The 22,563-nt window shown below is 38.0% G+C and overlaps 1 protein-coding gene across 2 annotated transcripts in view; it reads left to right on the plus strand.

The window, feature by feature from the left end:
- Positions 1–22,563, plus strand: part of GLG1 (golgi glycoprotein 1) — a 152,444-nt gene that overhangs the window by 96,812 nt on the left and 33,069 nt on the right. For both annotated transcript variants that reach the window (XM_032853963.1, XM_032853962.1), the window contains exons 3-5: positions 13,264–13,350; positions 16,720–16,935; positions 22,227–22,430. In XM_032853963.1, the coding sequence (XP_032709854.1) occupies positions 13,264–13,350; positions 16,720–16,935; positions 22,227–22,430 (507 nt within the window). The remainder of the gene's footprint in view (positions 1–13,263; positions 13,351–16,719; positions 16,936–22,226; positions 22,431–22,563) is intronic.

Consider the following 22,563-nt stretch of genomic DNA (forward strand, 5'->3'; position numbering starts at 1 on the left):
ATGCTAGGATCATGACCTGAGTTAAAGTCAGCCCCTTAACGACTGAGCCACCCAGGCGCCCTAAATAAAATATTTTTAAAAAATAAAAATAAAAATAGGCAACAGGTATAGATTATTCACAGGTAATGAAAAAGATGTCTAATAAACCATTAAAATTTGATTGTCTCTTATAGTTAAAAGTGTGAAAATTAAGACAAATGAATGCATTATTTTCATCCATCTGATTAGCAAATATAAAAAATTTGATAAGTACATAATATTGATGGGAATATGGGGATATAAGCTTTCTCTAGCCCACTGATTAGCCAGCTGCTACCCATTGGCCTAATCCAGACCACTGCCTATTTTTATGCATAAAGTTTTATTGGAACACTCCCACACCCATTCAGTTACATACTATCTTTGGTTGCTTTCTGTGCTATAATAGAAAGATTGAGTAATTTCAACAGTTACTGTATGTAGGTCCCTAGAAGTATAAAAGATTTTTCTTTCTGGCCTTTTGCAGAAAAGGTTGTTAAACTCTGCTCTGCCTGTGAATAAGAATATAAATATGAAAACTTCTTTGTAAAGCAGTCAACTTAAAATATGTATATACTTTGGCCTAATGTTTTTACTTCTAAGAATAGAAGTGGTAATAGTTATACTTAAAAGAATGGATTCAAATATGTCCATAAGAGGATATTGTGGCATTATTTATGAAGCAAAAAATTAGGGAAAATATTCAAAATCCATCAGTCAAGTGACTCTGGCATAGGGGAATCCCAGAAAGTAGCTAATCTGTGACCTAGGGGTCCTAAAAGGCTTGAGAATAGGAAGGTTTTGAAACTGTTAAAAATAGGGACAAAGAGTATACAGAAAATAGGAAATTATGTCCTTACAAAAAGAGAAGATTAGGACACAGAGGCAGAGGGAAAACCATGTGAGGATACAAGAAGAGAAGTCTCAGAAGAAATCAGTACTGCTAACACCTTAATCTCAGACATCTAAACTCCAGAATTGTGAGAAAATAAATCTCTTGTTTAAGCCAGCTGGTCTGTGGTATTTTGTTAGGCAGCCCTAGCAAACTAATACACTTTTTTGGGTTGGGATGGGTTGCATGATAATCTTTCCCATTAAAATTAGTGGATCAAGTTTAAAAAATTAAACAGCTTTCCACCTACTGGGGGTGTTCTGGAATGAGTTAGTGTTGTTAAGCAAGAGATAAAATTAGTTATGAAGAATTGTTAGGCCAATATATTTGAAAATGTTTGCACAGTGGACAAATTACTAGAGAAAGAAATTTACCAAAACCAACACAAGAAGTAGAGAATTTGTGTAGCCTATATTTATTTTAAAAAATGAATCTGTGAATAAAAATCTTTACTGGCTGACTGGCTCAGTCAGTGGAGCATGCAATTCTTGATCTTGGTGTTTTAAGTTTGAGCACCACGTGGGGTGTAGAGATTACTTAAATGAATAAAACTTTAAAAATATATATATATATATATATTTATAAAGGTTTTATTTATTTATTTGAGATAGAGCCAGAGAGAGCAAGTGGGGTCAGAGAGAACAAGCGGGGTGAAGGGCAGAAGGAGAAGCAGACTCCCCGCTGAGCAGGGAGCCTGATGTGGGGCTTGTTCTGAGGACTCCAGAATCAAGATCTGAGGTGAGGGCAGCCACTCAACCAACTGAGCCATCCAAGTGTCCCTTAAAAAATATTTTTAAAAAATGAAGCTTTAAATAAAAATCCCATAAAGAAACTTCAGGACCAGATGGATTTATTAGCAGAAGGTAAAAAACAACACCAGTCTTTTATTTACTTATTTATTTATTTAAAAGATTTTATTTATTTGAGAGAGCGAGAGCATGTACAGGGGGAGGGGCAGAGAGGGAGGGAAAGGAAAAGGCAGACTCTCTGCTCAGTGAGAAGCATGACACTGGATTCCAGAACCCTGAGATCATGACCCTGAGCTGAAGTCAGATGCCCAGCCACCGAGCTACCCAGGCGCACCATCACCAGTCTTTTATTTTGTTTTTATTTATTCATTTTTAAAGATTTTATTGGGCACCTGGGTGGCTCAGCTGGTTAAGCATCTGGATCCCAGGATCCTGGGGTCCTGGGATCAAGTCCCACATTGGGCTCCCTGCACCTTGGGAGCCTGTTTCTCCCTTTGCCTCTGCTCCTCTCTCTCTCTCTCTCTCATGAATAAATAAATAGAATCTTTTAAAATGGATTTTATTTATTTATTAGAGATAGACACAAGCTGGGGGAGATACAGAGGGAGAGGGAGAATCAGGCTCCCCACTGAGCAGGGAGCCCAGTGTGGGGCTCAAACCAGGACTCTGGGATCATGACCTGAGCTGAAGATAGATACTTAACTGACTGAGCCACCTAGGTGCCCCAATATCAGTCTTTTAAAGGATTTAAAAAAAGTAGAAATGTTTTTTTATTCATTATGAGGCTAACATAACCTTAGTATCACATAACCAGGATAAAACAAGAAGAAAAACATAGGCCAGTGTCACTTGTGAACCATTGATTAAAAAACGTTAACCAAATTAGTAGCAAACTGAATCCACTAAAATATAAGAAGGGAAATACATCAGGACTGCACTGGATTTATTGCAGAACTGTGAGGTTAATTTAACATTTGAAAAGTTAGTTACAATAAAGGAGAAAAAGTTACATCATCTCAGTAGGTACATTAAATCATTTGACTAAATTCAATACTGTTTTTTTTAAGCTTCTAATATGGGAAATTTTCTAACGTTAGTAATTAGACTGCAGGCTGTAGGATATAACATTAGTAGATTAAAAAACCAGTTGTATTGCTACTGACCAGCAGTGAATGATCTGAAAATGAAATTAAAACAACTTTATTTACGATAGCATCAAGAAGAATCAAATACTTAAGAATAAATTTAACATGGGGCGCTTAGGTGGCTCAGTGGGTTGATCCTCTGCCTTCTGCTCTGGTCATGATCTCAGGGTCCTGGGATTGAGCGCCGCATCGGGCTCTCTGCTCAGCGGGGAGCCTGCTTTCTCCTCTCTCCCTCTGCCTGCCTCTCTGCCTGCTTGTGATCTCTGTCAAATAAATAAATAAAATCCTTTAAAAAAAAAAAAAAAGAATAAATTTAACCAAAAAAGTATACGACTGGTATACCGAACTCCATGGAAAACATCTTTGAGCAAAATTAAAGATGATTTAAAGGAAAAGACATCCTGTTTCATGGATTGGAAAACATAATATTGTTAAGATGGTAATACTCTCCAAGTTGATTTAGATTCAGTGCAATTCCTGTCAAAATTTCTGCTGACAACTTTGTAGAAATTGACATACTGACCCTAAAATTCATATGGAAATGCGAGGGATCCAGAATAGCCGAAACAGTCTTGAAAAAAGAACAAAGTTGGAGCATTCATAATTCCCGATTTCAAAATGTACTGTAGAGCCACAGTAATCAAGACTGTGTGGTACTTGCATAAGGGTAGATATATAGATCAGTGTAATAGAATTGAGAATTCAGAAAAAAACACATTCATTTATAGTGAACTGATTTTCAGCAAGGGTGCCAAGATAATACACTGGGGGGAAACAGTAGACTTTTCAACAGATGGTTCTGGAACAGCTTGATATCCACATACCTCAAGATTAATGTGGACCCCTATTTTATACCATATATAAAAATGGATCAAAGAGCTAAATTTTAAATCACCCAGATAAAACTGTAGATGTAAATCTTAATGGCATTAGATTAGGCAAAGGTTTTTAAGGTATGATACCTAAAGCACAACTAACCAAAGAAAAAATAAAGTGAACTTCATCAAAATGAAAAACTTCTGTGGCTTCAGAGAGTACTGTCAAGAAAATTGAAAGACAGCCCACGGAATGAGAGAAAATATTTGCAAATCATATATCCAATAAGGGTCTAGTAATGAGAACATATTTAAAAAAAGCTTCTTACAACTCAACGATAAACAAATTTTAAAATAAGCAATGGATTTGAATAGACATCTCTCTGAAGAAATATACAGATGGCCAATAATCACATGAAAAGATGCTCAACAACATTCATCTTAAGGAAATGCAAATCAGAATTACAAGATATTGTATTATACCTACTAAGATGACTGTAATAAAAAAGATAGACAATAACGGATGTTGAAAATATGGGGAAATTGGAATCCTCATACATTGCTGGTAGGAATGTGAAATAGTGTAGCCACTACAGAAGATAGTCTGGTAGTTCTTCAAAAGGTTAAACAGTTGTGATCTGAATAATCAGTTCCACTCCTAGATACTCCCAAGATGGTTGAAATCATGTTCACATAAAAATGTGTACACAGGTGTTCATAGAAGCAATAATTATAGCATTGAACAAGTGGAAACAGCCCAAATGTCTATCAACTGATAATGGATAAATGAGACATGATATAACCATATAGTAGAATAATGTTTGGCAGGAAAAAGGAATGAAGTACTGATAACATACCACAGTAAAGATGAAACTTGGGAACTGGACACAAAAGGTTACATATTTTATGTTTCTGTTTATATGAAATGTCTAGAATAGGCAAATCAACAGAAGATTAGTGGTTGCCAAGGGCTGGGGGAAGTGGGGAGTAGGAAGTGACTGCTACTAGGTATGGCATTTCTTTTTTAAAATTTATTATCATTATTATTTAATTCCAGTACACTTAACATACAGTGTTATATGAATTTCAGGTGTACAATATAGTGATTCAGCAATTCCATACATCACTCAGTCCTCATCACAACAGTTGCACTCCTTAATTCCCATCGCCTATTTCACCTATCCTCCTACCATCTCCCCTCTGGTAATCATCAGTTTGTTACCTGCAGTTAAGAGTCTGTTTCTTGGTTTGTCTCTCTCTCTCTCTCTCTTTGCTTGTTTGTTTGGTTTCTTAAATTCCACATATAATGAGATCATATGGTATTTGTCTTTCTCTGACTGACTTACTTTGCTTACCATTATACTCTTTAACTCCATGAACTTTCATGTTGGGATGATGAAAATAGTCTAGAATTAGGTAGTGGTGATGGTTGTCAAAATTTAAATATACTAGTAGACACTAAATTATACTTTAGAAGGGTGAATTCAGTAGTACATAAATTTTATCTCAGGAGTATAGTATAATCAACCCTCATGTAATTAACACCCAGCTTCAATTATTTATTCAGATCCATCTTGTGTCATCTCTCTTCCTGCTTACTTCCCCTCCTTTTGTATTATTTTGAAGCAGAACCCAGACATCATTTCATTTGTTAATATTTTGTTAAATACCTCTAAAAGATAAGGCTTTACTTAAAAAATAGCCACAATACTGTTATATCTGAAAATGTCATAATTCCTTACTATCATCAGTTAGCCAGTTAAGGTTCAGAGTTCTAATTTCAACACCCATCTTAGAACAGAATTTATTTAATTAACCTGATAATGTGTGATTATAAAAAAACCAATAGCAGCAAAAATAAACCATTTGGACCACATCAAAATAAAATGTTTCTGCACAGCAAAGGAAACAATCAACAAAGCTAAAAAGGCATATCCAATAAAGGGTTAATATCCAAAAAATATAAAGAAGTATTACAATTCAATACCCCCAAAATAAATAATCAAATTAAAAATATGCAGAAGACATAAACAGACATTTCTCCAAAGAAGACATCCAGATGGCCAGCAGACACCGTAAAGATGCGCACCATCATTCTTCATCAGGGAAATGCAAATCAAAACTACATTGAGCTCTCACTTTATACCCGTCAAAATGACTAAAATCAACAACACAAGAAACAACAATGTTGGTGAGGATGTGGAGAGAAAGAAACCCTTGGGCACTGTTCATGGGAATGTACACTGGAGCAGCCACTGTGAAAAACAGCATGAAGTTTCCTCAAAAAATTAAAAATAGAATTACCCTATTATCTAATAATCACACTACTCGGTATTTACCCAAAAAATAGAAAAACATTAATTCAAAGGGATAATACATGCACCCTGATGTTCATAGCAACATTATTTACAATAGCCAAACTATGGAAAGAGCCCAAGTGTCTGTACATAGATGAATGGGAAAGAAAAGGTAATCATAAAAGAATATAATAAATATATGGGAATATTACTCAGCCATAAAAATGAATGAAATCTTGCCCCTTGAAACACCATGGATGGATATAGAGAATATAATGCTAAGCGAAAATAAGAGAAAGATGAATATTGTATGTTCTTATGTGAAATTGAACAAAACAAGGTAGCAAAAGACAAAAAGAAGAAACAAACTAAGAAACAGACTCTTAACTATGGAAGACAAACTGTTGGTTACAAGAGGGGAGGTGAGTGGGGGGATGGGTTAAATAGGAGATAGGAATTAAAGAGTACACTTGTCATAATGAAAATAAAATAAAATGATAAAGAATAACCACTTCCCAATGGGATACAAGCAGAAAAAAGAGCAATATACATTTTCTTTTGTAATCGGAAAGACTGATACACATTAGTAGCAGTGAAGAAGTGAAAGAATTCTAAATATGTATTAAGTCCTAATGTCTAATAAAGTGTAAAGGGCTACCTCTAGACTGAAAGAAAAAAAAAAGACCTACAGCAAACATGATGAAATATTAATAGCTTTCTACCCAAGATTGGCACCAAGACATAGTTGGCTCATGGTCACAGAGATCCTAGCTCACGTGTAGTAGGGTAAGAAAAAAGAAAATAGGTAAAAATTAGAAAGGAGGGTGCCTGGCTGGCTCATTCGGTGGAACGTGAGACTCTTGATCTTGGGGTTGTAAGTTTGAGACCTGGGTTGGTGTAGAGATTACTTAAAAACTATTGGAAAGGAAAAAATAAACTCATTATTTACAGATGACATGATTGAGTAGAAAACCCAAAAGAATTTACAGGTAGACGATCACTAGATGAATTTAATAATGACCTTGGGTATAAGATCAATACATAAAACTTAATTATGTTTTTATATAGTAGTAACAAGCATATTTCTCCAGTGAACTTAAAAGTGACACCGTGAGGGCACCTGCATGGCTCATTTATTAAGGGTTTCAGCTCAGGTCATGGTCCCAGGGTCGTGGGATTAGCAAAGAATAAATGGGAAACAAAACCAGTGAGCATAAAGCAAAAGATTGATAAATTACATTACATTGCATTTTATTTTGTTAAATATGATATTAAGAGTGTGAAAATGCAAGTAATAGAGGAGAAAACATTTTAATACATATATCTGACCATGTGTCCGAAATATTTTAAGAATTCATACTTGAAGCAATGAAGAAAAGACGAATAGAAAAATGGGTAAGGTAAATTTAACCAAGGAACTAAAAGTGCTGTATAGTGGAAACTACAACACATCAGTGAAAGAAATTGAAGACACAAATAAATGGAAAGATACTCCATGCTTATGGATTAGAAGAATTAATATTGTTAAAATGTCCGTATTATCCAAAGCAGTATATAGATTCAGTGCAATGCCTATCAAAATTCTCATGGCACTTTTCACAGAAATAGAACAAGTGATCCTAAAATTTGGATGGAACCATAAAGACCCCCAAATAGCCAAGAACAGTCTTTTTTTTTTTTTTTTGAAGATTTTATTTATTTATTTGACAGAGATCACAAGTAGGCAGAGAGGCAGGCAGAGAGAGAGAGGAGGAAGCGGCTCCCTGTGGGGCAGAGAGCCCGATGCGGGGCTCAATCCCAGGACTCTGGGATCATGACCTGGGCCAAAGGCAGAGGCTTTAACCCACTGAGCCACCCAGGCTTCCCGCCAAGAACAGTCTTGAGAAAGAACAAAGATCACACTCCCTCAATTATACTTACTCACTAAGGGTGCCATACTTTGGGCTTCCCTGATGTGGTGACTGGTACCTGAGTATTTCCCTCGTGGGGACCCTGAAAGCTATGGCCAGAGGGTTGTTACTGGGGATGGTGGCTCCCATGGCTCTTGAGTCTTCTAAGCCAAGGCACCTCCTTCCAGTGCCCACTGTGGGTCTTGTCTTCTCACACCTGAGCTGTTACCTAGAGAGAACTTATCTCCAGATGACTACGCAGACTGCTGCCAGGATTTCTGTTGAAGAGAAGTTGGTGATGCTCTGGTGACAAGTTGTGGTTCCTGTCCTCTATCCTCTCTACAGACCTCCAGACTCGAGCTGCTGATTTCACATTTCTGCTCTGTCTGATAATAATAGTATTATGTATTTCTCGGGATGTATGCTCTTTTACATCATCAATAATAAAAATTCTATCTAGCATTGTGATTTATCTATATTGGGATCAGGAAAAAGCATATTAAAGATCATTCCTTATCTTCTGTAGTATAAAGCTATTACAGAATACCTAAAACTAACAAGTCAGGAAACAGCAAGTAGTTTCATAAAAGTGTAGAGTTAGGGCCAGCTGGGTGGCTAAGTTGGTTAAGTGTTTGCCTTCAGCTCAGGTCATAATCCCAGGATCCTGGGATCAAGCCCCATGTCATGGCCTCCCTGCTTAGTGGGAAGTCTGCTTCTCCCTGTCCCTCTGTCCTACCCCCCCACCCCCGTCTCTCTCGCTTTTGTTCTCTCAAATAAATAAAATCTTTTTTAAAAAGTGTAGAGTTAATTACCCTAAGAAGAAGCTAAAGGAATTTAAAGTATTTGTCTCTGGGGAGTTGGTAGGACTTCAGAAAGGGACTTGTCAGGGAACTGGTCTGATGTTTTATCTGCGTTTATAGAACTATTTGACTAAACAGCTTTGATCTAAAATTTTTAAGATGAATAGAAGAGTAAGTGGATAAAATGAGCTATACAGGCTTTCAAGGAGCTTGACTATGAAGGAAGGTTTTTCCTTAACCATCCGTACCAAAAACTTGTCACTATCCTGACTTTTTCAGATACATCCCATTTCTCCCATCCAGCAGTTCTTGCCTTTAACTGGTCTGCTAACCTCCCCTAGTCTGGCCTTTCTTTGCACTGTGACTAAAGTTGACCTTTTGAGTTCTCTGGTTAAATTGTTCACTGGCTTCCCATTTCCTATAAGATAAACTACACATACTTTAAGGTGAGCTCTGATACTCTGTGTGATCTGATCCTTGTTTGCAGCCCAGCCCCATCTTTCATTACCTCAACCTAGCCATCCTGAGCTATAGGTGTCCTTAGAAGTTATAATTACTCTTTCTGTCCTTTTTAGCTTTGTACTCCTAGAACCCCAGTCTCCCTCAGTTCACCTGACAAAATTCCTTCTTATCCCTGGGGATCGAGCCTGGTATAACAATCACTACCACCCCACGTATCCCTCCTCTACATTCACTGAGCTATGTTCTTCCTTCATATCCCCATAACATCTCCGGTATGCATCTGGTGTCACATTTATCACACTATATTTCCATTGCTTATTTGCTTCCCAGGCTGACTGTTTGTCTCTTGGCTCCTGTGGTTGAGCTCCTTGAATGCTGAGACAGTGGCTTTTTTTCTTCTTCACCCTTCATGTTGTCATCTAGCAAGTTTCCGGGTTATAGTAGTTACTCAGTATGTGTCTAGGAGAGGGAGATGGGTAAGTGGGTGGATTCATAAGTGAACATCTTGTGTTTAAGAAAATTGAAGCTGAACTACATCCTGTTAACCAATAGCACTTAGTGTCAAATTGCAGTTATTTTTCTAGTTGACAGTAACCACTTAACCACTCAGGAGGTTGGGACAGGTATCAAATATGATGCAGGTAATCAACTCCCAAAATCAGGTGTGAATGTGTGTTTATGTTCTCTTGAAGAAAACACTGGTGGAAACCTGTGTTGAATTCCATTTGTACTTTCATTCCTGAAAGAATAATAATGCGTTACTAGGTCATACTAAAAATAAAAGACCAGGACGTAGATTCATGGTTGGTAAAGGATGGGTGGAGGAAGGATGAGGAGTGATAAAACAGCTGTGGGGTTTCTGTTGGGGACGACGAGCATGTCCTCGAATTAGACACTGGTGTTTGCACAACCGTATGAATGTACTGAAAGCCACTGAATCTGGACACTTTAAAATGGTGACTTTTATAGTCTGTGAATTAAACCTCAAAAAATTAAAACAAAAATTAGATATTCCAAAGTTAAAAGTTAAAGACATTTCAGAAGCTCTAAGTGATTATCTAAATGGCTTTGACAGAAAATCAGTTTCTAGGCCATTACAGGACATCTGAGTTTGTGTTAGATAAAGTAAGGAAGCACCCTGTAGTTTTTATTTTATAATTTTTCTGTCATTTTTTGCTGTTTATGCTATATCCTTGAGCTACCAGACAGGTTTTCTTTCTTATTTCTCCCTCTCTCCCTTCCTCCCTTCCTTCCTTTCCCTCCCTCCCTTCTTTCCTTCTTTCTGCCTTCCATCTTCCATCGTTCGTTCCTTCCTTCCTTTCTTTTTTTTTTTTTCTAAGATTTTATTTATTTATTTGACAGAAAGAGAGAGAGCACAAGCAGGGGGAGCGGCAGGCAGAGCGGGCGAGGGAGAAGCAGGCTCCCTGCTCGGCATGGAGCCTGATGTGGGACTCGATCCCAGGACGCTGGGATCATGACCTGAGCCAAAGGCAGGCACCTAACTGAATGAGCCACCCAGGCACCTTTCCTTTCCTCCTTCCTTTCAAAGAAGTCAGCCATAGGTCACTCAGTAAAGAGTCTTTGGTTTGATGTACACAGAGAATGTTCTTAATTTTAAAAGAAGAATGTTGCTTTAATTTTAAAATACAAAAGTTAGGGGTACCTGGGTGGCTCGGTCAGTTAAGCATCTGCCTTGGGCTCAGGTGGTCCTGGGATCAAGCCCCCATATTGGGCTCCCTGCTCAACAGGGAGTCTGCTTCTCCCTCTCCCTCTGGCCTTCCCCTGCTCATGCTTTCTCTCAAATAAAAAATATTTTAAAATATTTTATTTATTAAATTAAAAAATAAAATATAAAATGTAATGACCAAGTAGTACTGACTTAATTCATAGATAATTGTAAAATGTGTTTGTCTAAATTCTAACCTTGTCTTTTGAATCACTGGATTCGTCTTTGCTTGTGAGGAGCCAGGAGGCCCAAGATTCCTTCAGTTAGAACTAAGTTTCTCCTATACCCACATTCTCAGTTTGGTCTCATATGTCCTATTGGTTGAACTTGTCACTCATTATGGTATAAATTTATTGTTTTGTTCATCCATTTAACAAATATTTGTTGATGCCTGTGTGTTCCATCACTCTCTCTTGTAGGCACTGGGCATACACTGTGCTGAGCAAGGCATAGCTCCTTTTAGAGCTTTTGTTATAGATGGTGGCCAGTGTTTTTTTTCTAAAAACTCACTTATTGATGATAGTTGAAGGGTTAGAGCTTTTTGCTGGCTTGTTTTTTTCTTTAGGGGGGAAGAGAAGAAATACTACTCATCCTTCGTATTTTATTTATTCACAGATTTTTTTTTTCCAGTACTCCTATACGGAATTAAGTACTTATTTCTGTGTTGTTCCCAACACAGGTGATATAAGCCTCTGTTATACTTCTAAAAAGCAGATATGGCGGGGCGCCTGGGTGGTTTAGTGGGTTAAAGCCTCTGCCTTCGGCTCAGGTCATGATCCCAGGGTCCTGGGATCGAGCCCCGAATCGGGCTGTCTGCTCAGCGGGGAGCCTGCTTCCTCATCTCTCTCTCTCTCTCTGCCTACTTGTGATCTCTGTCTGTCAAATAAATAAATAAAATCTAAAAAACAAGAACAAAAAACGAGATCTGGTCATGTCATTCCCTTAATTTCCCTTCAGTGACTCTCGGGTTGCAGTTCAGACAAGGCTTACAAGGGTTGTCAGAATCAGTCTTCCATTGAACTTTGAGTTCCTCTAACATGCTCTGTTCCTTTTGGTGAGCTTATATGCATGCTGTTTCGTTTACCTAAAATAGTCTTCTCTCTACCCCTTTACTGTGGCTAACTGCTAATCTCTCAGGGTTTCATCTTAGATAGCACTTTCCATAGTACACTTTACTTGGCCAAACTCCCCAACGCAGTCTGGGGTCCTCCTCCCCTGTACTGCTGGTATACTTTGTATTGCCGTCACCCAAATGCTCACACTGTTTGCCATTGACCATAGCCACCACTGGATAGTGTAATCTTTTTTTTTCTCCTTTTGTTTTGTCCCCTAGTTCCTAGTACAGTACAAACTCAAACATGTTTTTCTGTTTCCTCTAATAGCCTATGAAGACCTTGAGTTCAGACTGTGTGTGGTATAGTGCAAGTGCTAAGCACGTTTCAGTGCATCAGTGAGTGAGTGATTATATTGTTTATTCTTGGAGTATAGCCAAGAGAAAGGCTTGGAACTGCATCTCCCTCCCCCGGTCTCCCGGTCAGCATCATACAAAGTCTGTGCTCTGCCTCTCCATCTGAGCTGGGTATAAGGGCCACTTATGCTACTTTTCAGAAATTGAATCATACATTGAAAATTGTTAAGTAAATCTGCAAAAGGTATGGTAAAATTCAGCACTCATCTGTAAATAGTAATGGCTTCAGATAGTTTGGAGTTTAAAACATGTTAAAAAACAGTTGTGTAAAGTAGACCTTATGGAGTATGTGTCAAGACAAAGGAGGGTTTTAAAGGAATGAAGATAGATAGGTCTGCGTACTAGACGCTTGGCATCTCCCCTTCATAAAACTGATCTGTGGAAGCCCTGTGGATTGCGATATCTATGAGTAAACCCACCAAGTCTGAGCTTCTGGGTTAGACTTCTTGATTTAATAGAATTTGGCTTGTACAACCTTATTAATGTTTTCTCTGAAACCTTACCAGGGATTTTAATTTTAACTTTTTTCTTGAGTTAAAAAAAAAAAAAAAAATTGGGCGCCTGGGTGGCTCAGTGGGTTAAGCCGCTGCCTTCGGCTCGGGTCATGATCTCAGGGTCCTGGGATCGAGTCCCGCGTCGGGCTCTCTGCTCAGCAGGGAACCTGCTTCCCTCTCTCTCTCTCTCTCTCTGCCTGCCTCTCCATCTACTTGTGATCTCTCTCTGTCAAATAAATAAATAAAATCTTAAAAAAAAAAAAAATTGTCCTTAAGTGGAAAAAGAAACAAGTATGCCTGAATGGTAGGGTTTTATTTTGTCTGCCCATTTTTTTCCTTTTATCTGTAAACACGATGACATTTTTATCTTACTTTTCATTAACTGAATATGCTTTATCTGACTTTGTATAATGGACTTTAATCACTTACAGTAACCATCGATGAAAAATGTCATACTATTCTAACTGGAGTTTTTGTTTGTTTGTTTGTTTGTTTTTCTTGTTCGTAGTTGTTGTGGAATTACAAGCTGAATCTAACTACAGACCCCAAATTTGAATCTGTGGCCAGAGAGGTTTGCAAATCTACCATATCAGAGGTAGGTTGTAAAAGATTTTTATGGGTATTTAATGGCTTAGAAGAAAACATTACATCCATTGACCTGGCCAGTCATTAAGGGAGGAATGACTGGACTCAGTTACTTTACTTTTCTTGGAATTCCCATCTGTATTGGCTGAGAGAGAAGCCACAGTGGCGGGGAGTATAATCAGCCTCCTTTTTGTTAATGTTCACCTACATTTATCTTGGGATGCTGTTGATTCAGACAGATTCAAAATCGGGCTCTGTTGATCCCCAAACAGAGGACACAACTGTTTCTGTCATCAGTGCTCCACTCATACTTTCTGCAGTCTGCTGATGTCTGGAGCTTTTCAGAATGGTCTCCCCAGGAGGCCTGTAAATGTTTCTGAGTTACACAGTGGGTTCAGTTGAACCATAGAGGCATATGCTTCAAATAATAGGAATTGACATTTAAAAAGTTTGTGACAAGAATTGTATCTATTGTTATAGATGGGTGTTGAGTATAAAAACAAAAATAATTAATGAAAATGTATAGCATTGTACAGATGCTAATTGGGGAAAATTTTCAATTGTCTTGGTTCAGTGTGAACTACAGATAATATGGTTAGTTGTATATACCAGTTTGATTGTCATGTGAGTCTATCCAGATTCATCAGAATAATTTCCCTCTTCACTGGCTTATAAAAGACACACACACACACACGTACGCATAACTGGCTTTCTTATAATGTTTATGTAATGATGGTCCTCTTGTAACCTTTTGGGGTTTTGTGGTTTTGTGAATGATTTCAAGTAAAAATGAGAACTCATCCCTTCCTAGAGGGAGATTATACTGAAGTCAGGAAAATTAAATATCAGGAAGAACACAGTTGTCAACGAAATGTTTTACTTCACATCTCCTTCTCTTTCCTATCCTCTTTCTTGCAATTCTGCTTGCAAGGAGAAAAACAGCATCACAAGAATACCTGCAAACTGCAAACCAAACTTTATTTACTCTCCATTTTTTTTAAAATTTTATTTATTTTTTGACAGAGACACAGTGAGAGAACACAAGCTGGGGGAGTGGGAGAGGGAGAACAGGCTTACTGTGAAACAGGGAGCTGGACATGGAGCTCCATCCTGGGACCCTGGGATCAGGATCTGAGCTGAAGGCAGACGCCCAGTGACTTAGCCACCCAGGTGCCCCTCTCCATTGCTGAGCCAAATACTGCTGGCTTTCCTCCTGCTTCATGTCAGAAATAGGGATGGCAGCACTGCTCCCCGGCCACTTCACAGTTTACTCCTATTCGTGACATGTTGATGCCTTAATATGGTGTTTCTTGCTGTTAACATAGAAATTTTCCTTCTTTGTATTAAGCTTCTAGCTAATAGAATGATTGAAGAAAAGCACCAGCTTTTAATTCAAACACTCCCCCCTGTCCTAATTGATGATGAACTGAAATGCAAAGAGGTATTACATCTCTGTGTTTCAGTAGAACCTCAAGTGATTAAAGCTAAATATACATTTATGTTCTCATTGGGGCTCCAATTTAAAATGTGCTCCTGGGGCACCTGGGTGGCTCAGTGGGTTGGGCCGCTGCCTTCGGCTCGGGTCATGATCTCAGGGTCCTGGGATCGAGCCCCGCATCGGGCTCTCTGCTCAGCAGGGAGCCTGCTTCCTCCTCTCTCTCTGCCTGCCTCTCTGCCTGCTTGTGATCTCTCTCTGTCAAATAAATGAATAAAAATCTTTAAAAAAAATAAAAATAAAAAAATGAAATGTGCTCCTGATTTTTCTTCAGATATGTAAACTATTGATTGCCCAGTATAAGAGCTGTAGTAAGAATGCTTGCACTTCACTAAGTTTTAAAACCCAGGCTTCTATTGCTAGCTCTTTGTTCTTATACAGGCTTTTCTTTGGTTGAATTACAAATGCTGAGATTTTTTTCAAGCAGCTATTCCTCCTTTTACTTGTGAAACTTAACTCTATTTTGCTCAAAATCAAAACAAAAGCCTTTTCCTGGAAATACATTTATTACCCTCTTTCTGGGTGTTTCAAAACAAAAAACAAAAAACCCTCAAGGTTAAGTTGAAAGAGTTGCATTCATCTTGATTGTGGAAGATCTCTGCTGCCTCTTGAAGCCAGAGCAAGACTATTTTCTTAAATTCTCAAGTTTGCTTCTTTGAAAAGTAAACACCATTTTCTGTCTTGAGTTGAGTGTTTCACTTGGTTTGGATTTGATACAAGGACTGGACTGAACGTAAAGAGACCCAGTGGGCTATAGGATATAGTGAGTGTGTGGTATATTCTTCACCAGGCACCTTTTGGAAAGGGAGAGTGTATTTGTTTTTGCCTTCTGTATGTATTTAGGATAGGTAGTGTGATAGTAGAGAGTGGTTACTCTTGGTTTCAAAAAGCCAATAAAACATTTTCTTCTTGTTTATATTAAAAATAAACATTTACATTTGGGCCCTTTACTCTTGTCAAAACTGTCCTTTTTGTTTGTTTTTAATCTCTTCAAATGCGGTAGGATTTTTCCAAACAACTTTCCCTGTTTTATAATTCAAGCTTACAACCCATTAAGTAGATTTTACTTTTTTGTGCCTGAATTTCAGCTTTTTTTTTTTTTTTTTTTTTTTTTTTTTGGCTCATTGGCTTCATTCGCACGTGTGGTTTGGGATGCACTTTGCAGGAACCCACACCATGTGGAATTATGCTGGGCTTGACCCAGTAGAACATGTGTCTGAACCACCCAAATTAGACTTACAGTGGCCTCTCCTTTCTCAGACTTCTTCCAGACTACACTGAGCATCATTTTAAACATGTTTCTGTTCCAGACCACAGTGGTGAAGCTGGGATTCTACTAAATTCAAAAACACATGTCTAAATCCACAGTTAATTTAGAACATATTAATGTCATGTCGAGAAGTAATATTATGCCTTCCCGCCTGCCTTCTCTCAGCCATTAGGTTTACCTGACACTAATAGTGTTCTGTGTAGCTTGGCTTGGGACGTGCCCCTAGACTTCAGTTCTGCACCTGTTTTCCAGAGCTGTTTCCCAGATTAATCTCCTCACTGTCCATTGCATTCTTTGCATGGATAAAGGGACTTCTCAATAGAACCATTCTAAAGCTATAGATGTTAAAAGTTTTTTTTTTAATTATATATCAGTAAAGCTCAAATTCTAGAAATTTGTTGCCAAACACATTAATCAGATATTTCCTAGACCCCACAACAATCTGAGGAGGTATGACACTATTTTCTTTATAACGAATGTATTTCTAAGTGCTTTCCTCTTTTTCTCCCAAATATAGATGGGAAATCAATAAGAGAATAGCAGACATTCTCTTTTGTAAAAGTCATTTGATAGAATAAAACACTTGTGTAAAACAGCCACTTTCTTTGGAGCAGATTAAAGAATGTGCTGATGAACCGGTTGGGAAAGGTTACTTGGTTTCCTGCTTGGTGGATCACCGAGGCAACATCACTGAGTATCAGTGTCACCAGTATATCACCAAGATGACAGCCATCATTTTCAGTGATTACCGTCTGATCTGTGGCTTCATGGATGACTGCAAAAATGATATCAACATTCTGAAATGTGGCAGCATTCGGCTTGGAGAAAAGGTATCTACTCTGTTTATATAGGCTTCACCAAAGAGGTCCTATGAACTTGATGAATGAAAAGTTTTTTATACCTGGCATGGGAAAAATTTAGCCTGGAGGTGGCCTTAAAAGTGGAGGTCCAGTCAGCCGCAAGATCTAAGGCTAGTTGACCCGTAAATGCATTTCATCTCTCTATAGTGTTTCAGTACTATATGGGGAAACAGAGGAATTAATATCAGCCAAGAGTAGTAAATACTAAACCAGTTGCTGGTTACCTGTAGTGTTCCCTAGCAGAGCATTTTGTTGTTTTGTGGACAAAGTAGTTGGAGTAGCAGAGACTTGAGTTGTCTAACCCTTCTCTGCGTGTACCTATTTGCTGCTATAAAAAAATTACTTAGTAAACACATTGGTATAAAAGAAGATTTAAATATTAGAAAAGTTTAAGTTATATGAAGGTACTTCTGGCTTGTGAGAAGTAAGATACTCTATAAATGTTATTTGTTGCTATTTTTATCTTGTAAGAACTAGTTTTAGTAAAGACAAGAAGGAAAATACTAGTTGGTGACTTCTGTCTTAATTATGTTTGGTCTTATTTTTGTTCTTGTGAGTCTGTTGTCCAGAAGGTCACAATGAAGGTTTGGCTAGGTTTATTCTAAATCTGTTGGCTCAGCAAAATGAAAGAAACTCCTGAGAAGTAACAGATGCTGGGGGAGAGGTGGTCTGAGGCATATGTCTGACCTCAGCTATTAGTTGCCACTGCTCATTAATCTGCTCTTTAGGAAATATGATGGAAAATAAAATCCTTTGTCTCTTTGCCCTCTGTTTGTTCATTGCCCCGTGATTTGCTGGCTTCTGTCACTGACAGAAGGTAAGGGGGATGGTGTTGGAATATTAGAGCTGCACACACCAGTTCGGGTGACGGTTTTAGTGCTGGTTATTGTCTGCCTGTCACCAAATACCCTTTCCTTTATACCAGCACAGGGCTCTGGCCCTTTCACAGGGTACCTATGGGTCAGTCTTGAGAGCACTGGGAACTTGGCATAGAGCTTTTGGCAGCTTAAGAAAGGCCAGTTTTAATAAAGAAGGCAGATTTCTTCCTTCCCAGCAGACTCTAGAAATGGCACAAAAGCACTTAAGGTACCCTAATAATTCAGGAAGCTCTTCTGACTTTAGTTACGGTGTTAGAGATCATGTCCAATTTAGTATCTCACTCCTTTTAAAAGCTTCATATAAGTGTTCCAAACACCTTTTTTTAGGAATCAATAATGACACTTGTCCATATTTGTGATTAGTGGTCCACACTGTAGAGTAGACCATTACAGTTCACCTCTTTTTGTAGTAGTTTTTCCCTGTTGACACCAAGATAGTCACTGGTTAGCTTCCCACTAGCAATCTGAATTGTCAGTACAAAACCTGCTTTCAACTACGTGTTTGAGTTACTAAGGTTTAGTGCCAGAAACGATCACAGAAAACAGTAGTACTAGAGCCCGAGAACGGGACAGTGAGGATTGTCTGCCCAGCTTCGTTAAAATAACAAAAAAGTTTCTGTGGATCATCAAAATGCACATTTTTAAAAATTTTTATTTTTTCAGTGTTCCAAGATTTCATTGTTTATGCACCATACCCAGTGCTCCAAGCAATATGTGCCCTAGGCTCACCTACCCACCCACCCCACAAAATGCACATTTTTGTCATGTTTATCTCATGCTACAGGTGAATTTCTGTTTATACCAAGCCCCTATCCTAGCACAAAGGCTTTCTGTATTTTGGGGACAGTAAGATAGATTCATGCTTGCACTCTTGAAAAAACATGTTCCTTCCTATATAATCCATTCTGGTGCTACAGCCATGTTTAAAAGTGAGGGAGGCATGTCCTCAGCCCTTACTGGCTTTTCTAACTATAGTTTATTTCTCTGAGGCCAGTTATTTAGATATGCATATTATCCTGAAAATTAATGAATCAGCTTCTTGCTTGTTGATTTCAAATTTGGCACTGAAGCTTGCAAACTCCTCTGTGGACTGGCTTTGAACGGACTTCTTCCAAAGGTCAGAGGAGAGGGGTAATGGCTAATGTGTTTGTACCCTGCTTCTGGATGAATGTAAAAGAGTCATGATGTCAAAATTATGATTTTTTTTTTCAAAATGTTAATATATGTAGATTTGAGAGCAAAGATTATATATTAATAAATTTTTTTCTAAATAAATACAATTAAAATGACAGATCTTCAAAAGTAAAAGTGTAAATGATTTACATCATCTGAAGAAAAAGTACAATGTGCTATCCAATACTGGAACTTAATTGTGGACATGTCCCACATTATTACTACTTTTAGACTTTTCACTTGGTAATTCTATAATTTTATCATTCTGTGCTTTTAACTGGCTACTTTGAATAATTTGGACAGTTTTTCTCTCCTTCTGTAGTAAGAAAGATCACAGAAGACACCAAAAATACTGAACTAGAGAGTGGTTTATAACAGAGATGAAAACTGAGTTCTTCCTTTTTGGGATTAGTGTTATTTTTCTCTGTTCCTTAAATAATAACAACAAAAAAGGACAAGGTTTATGGGGAAGAAAAGATATTACCTATCAAATTGCTAAAAACTGATCAGGACACTTTGTAGTTTTAAGAAAGACATTTATTTCACCACAGTAGAAGTCCCTTTTAAGTCCATTTATAGGATCATTTGTTATTCCTATGTCAAGCCAATGTATCAATAACTTAACCTTTTTTAATCTAAGTAATTTTATTTTCCTCTAGGTGGTGTGCCAGTGTGTAGTTTACCTCCCTTGCTTTCATTCTTATTCAGTAATTAGCCATATAGTCTTGTCAAATATTTGCATACGTTTCAGTTATATAACTAAAATGAGCTGAACTCAGAGACTTGAGAGAACCGAGAAGAATTCTTGAAGTATATTTATTTGAAAAAATTATCTAAATTTAGCATGAATGAAAACATCTAATGGAAATGATGGTATGGCCCAGCACCAATATGTGGGGCTACAGTTGCTGTAATTATAATTAAATTTCAGATTCCTTAAGGGACCTCAAGCCACGATGATGCTGCCTTTATTTAAATCCAAGAAGAAGCATGTGGAACCATTAAGAAATATAATAGCCCTAAATAGATATTCTTACTGGTGGCACATTTAAAACAGTTACAGACCCTAAGTATACAGGGAAACACTTAGACTCATTAAGTGGAAATCATGTGGTGCCAGGACTAACGGCTAAATCTGAATCAGGAGTTGACTGTCAGATTATTATTTTCAATCCCTTTTATATGATTTTTTTAAAAGATTTTATTTATTTCTTTGATAGACAGAGATGACAAGTAGGCAGAGAGGCAGGCAGAGAGAGAAAGTGGGGGAAGCAGGCTCCCTGCTGAGCACAGAGCCCGATGCAGGGTTCCTGGGATCATGACCTGAGCCAAAGGCAGAGGCTTTAACCCACTGAGCCACCCAGATGTCCCTCAGCCCCTTTTATATGATTAAAACTTACTGCTAGCAGCCGTCCAAGTGAGTTTTCATGGGCTACTAAACCTTGGTGTAGGATATTTTGTTGTTTTATAAACTAATTCATGTTTATAATAATCTTTTGTATACCATAAACAGTAAGTGCCTGATAATGTTTCTGTCGAAATGTTACCATATTTGTTTTTCCTTTGGAAAGTGGAAATGCATAGGCCTTGCTTAAGTGGGCCATAGTCAGACATACTTGAGTGTCGCTCATAAATTAGGAAGAAAAATTAAGCCTTATTCTGGATTTCTGGGGTTTGTGTTGACTCTTCTCTCTGACCTTTTTTGTCACTTTGTCCCTCAGAGTTTGTTTATCTTGTTCACAATTGCCCTCCAAAAAATCTTTTCGGTCCTCTCAGGTTTTTAATGCAGTAAATAGAATCATACAACTAGTGTTCAAGGTTCAGGTGCAGATAGAGGACGGGGGCATGAGAATCTGCTAGTAGAGTGTGCTTCCTGATCTTTTTTGGGTGAGCACACCTTTTGAAAATTTAATGAAAGCGGTGAGCCCTCCTCAGGAAAAATGTATAATACCTGCATACAAATTTTAGGAGTTTTATAGAACCCCAAGGTCTAGAAAAATAAATAATGGACTGTTAGCTAGGCACCTTACCTTCCGCAACCCAAGACGAGTCGGTAACCTCCTTTAGGCCTGTGTTGACTCCTCTGCGCAAGAGATACCACAGCTCTCACCCCTTTCCACAGGTATCAGAGGAGAGAACATGGACATTTTCGTGGAAATACTTAGAAATTAATGTGCTATCAAACAAAATGCATTATAACAAAGCTTAGGGGGAAAACTACATACAACTTTTGTTATTGTTGAATTTTTGCTTCAAGTAGATGTTTCCCTGCCTGGTTTTGGGACTCCTTTTATTACCTACAGATGATTTCATAGGCACAGTATTTTACCAAAACAAGATGGTGTGTGCGTAAATAAGAGATCGCATATACTTCCGGCTGCTTTGGTTAGCTGTATTTATAGTTACAGCTTTCAAGTGTTTAAAGCATGTCTTCTGAGTAGAGCAGATTGGGACTCTTGAGTAGAAATATTTAGGGGAAATTTCTCATATTTTGAGTGAATGAATGCTTGTGGTTGCTATGGGGCTGATGCAGTGTACAATTAAAGATAATTGGATGGTTTCAAGAAAGCTCTCAAACTCAGTTTGTATAAAAGGTGGTAATCTCATTAAATCGTATTAAGATGAATCTAACACATCAAAGCAAGTATTATGCTACAAATCGTACATATAGGGGTCTTTGTGGACAGCATAGAGTAGAAAAATGAGAAAGACGTCTCTAACATCTTTTTTCAATGGATTTTGTGGTGGGTTTGTTTTGTTTTTTTTTTCACAAGACTAGAAGCATTATTGGGGAAATACCTCTCACCCTTTGAGGTCAATTTACAGAGATTTCTGCAGTGTTAATTCAGTATTGATATGAACCATGATCAGAGCATTGGGCTGATGTAAATTCTTAGAATTTTTCTGACGTTTTAAACGTAAAGAATTCAGGTTTCTATTTCTAGTGCTAACTAAACTATACTTAAATCTCCCAGGACCTCTCTTTGCATTTGTTGCATGCAAGTATCTGTTCTCAAGAAGAGTGTTGAGGGCATTTTCTATAACTGCCACAGTGTGGTTGGTTCCCACCTCCTTTCTCAGCAGAGTACCAATAAGCCAACTATATATTGAATTGAGGTGGTGGTGGTTGTTTTTTTTTCAAGCAAATGATGTTTAATTGAAACTCATTGTGGTGAGAGTTTTACAATATTACTACCCTTGCTATTTTAGGATGCACATTCACAAGGTGAGGTGGTATCATGTTTGGAAAAGGGCCTAGTGAAAGAAGCAGAAGAGAGAGATCCCAAGATTCAAGTCTCTGAACTCTGCAAGAAAGCCATTCTGCGGGTGGCTGAGCTGTCCTCAGATGACTTTCATCTAGACCGGCATTTATATTTTGCTTGCCGAGATGATCGGGAGCGCTTTTGTGAAAACGTGAGTCAGCTCAGAAGCTCTTCTTCTCCTTTAAAATGTTTTTAATACCCTAGTCCAAAGTGAAATAAACCAGCACACTCTCCTATGTAGATAAGGCAGTGAAATGGAAGGCGGAGTTCCCAGGATAACAGAG

The sequence above is a fragment of the Lontra canadensis genome, unplaced genomic scaffold, assembly GCF_010015895.1.
Source record: "Lontra canadensis isolate GAN:19392208 unplaced genomic scaffold, GSC_riverotter_1.0 scaffold8, whole genome shotgun sequence".
NCBI classification, from domain to species: domain Eukaryota; kingdom Metazoa; phylum Chordata; class Mammalia; order Carnivora; family Mustelidae; genus Lontra; species Lontra canadensis.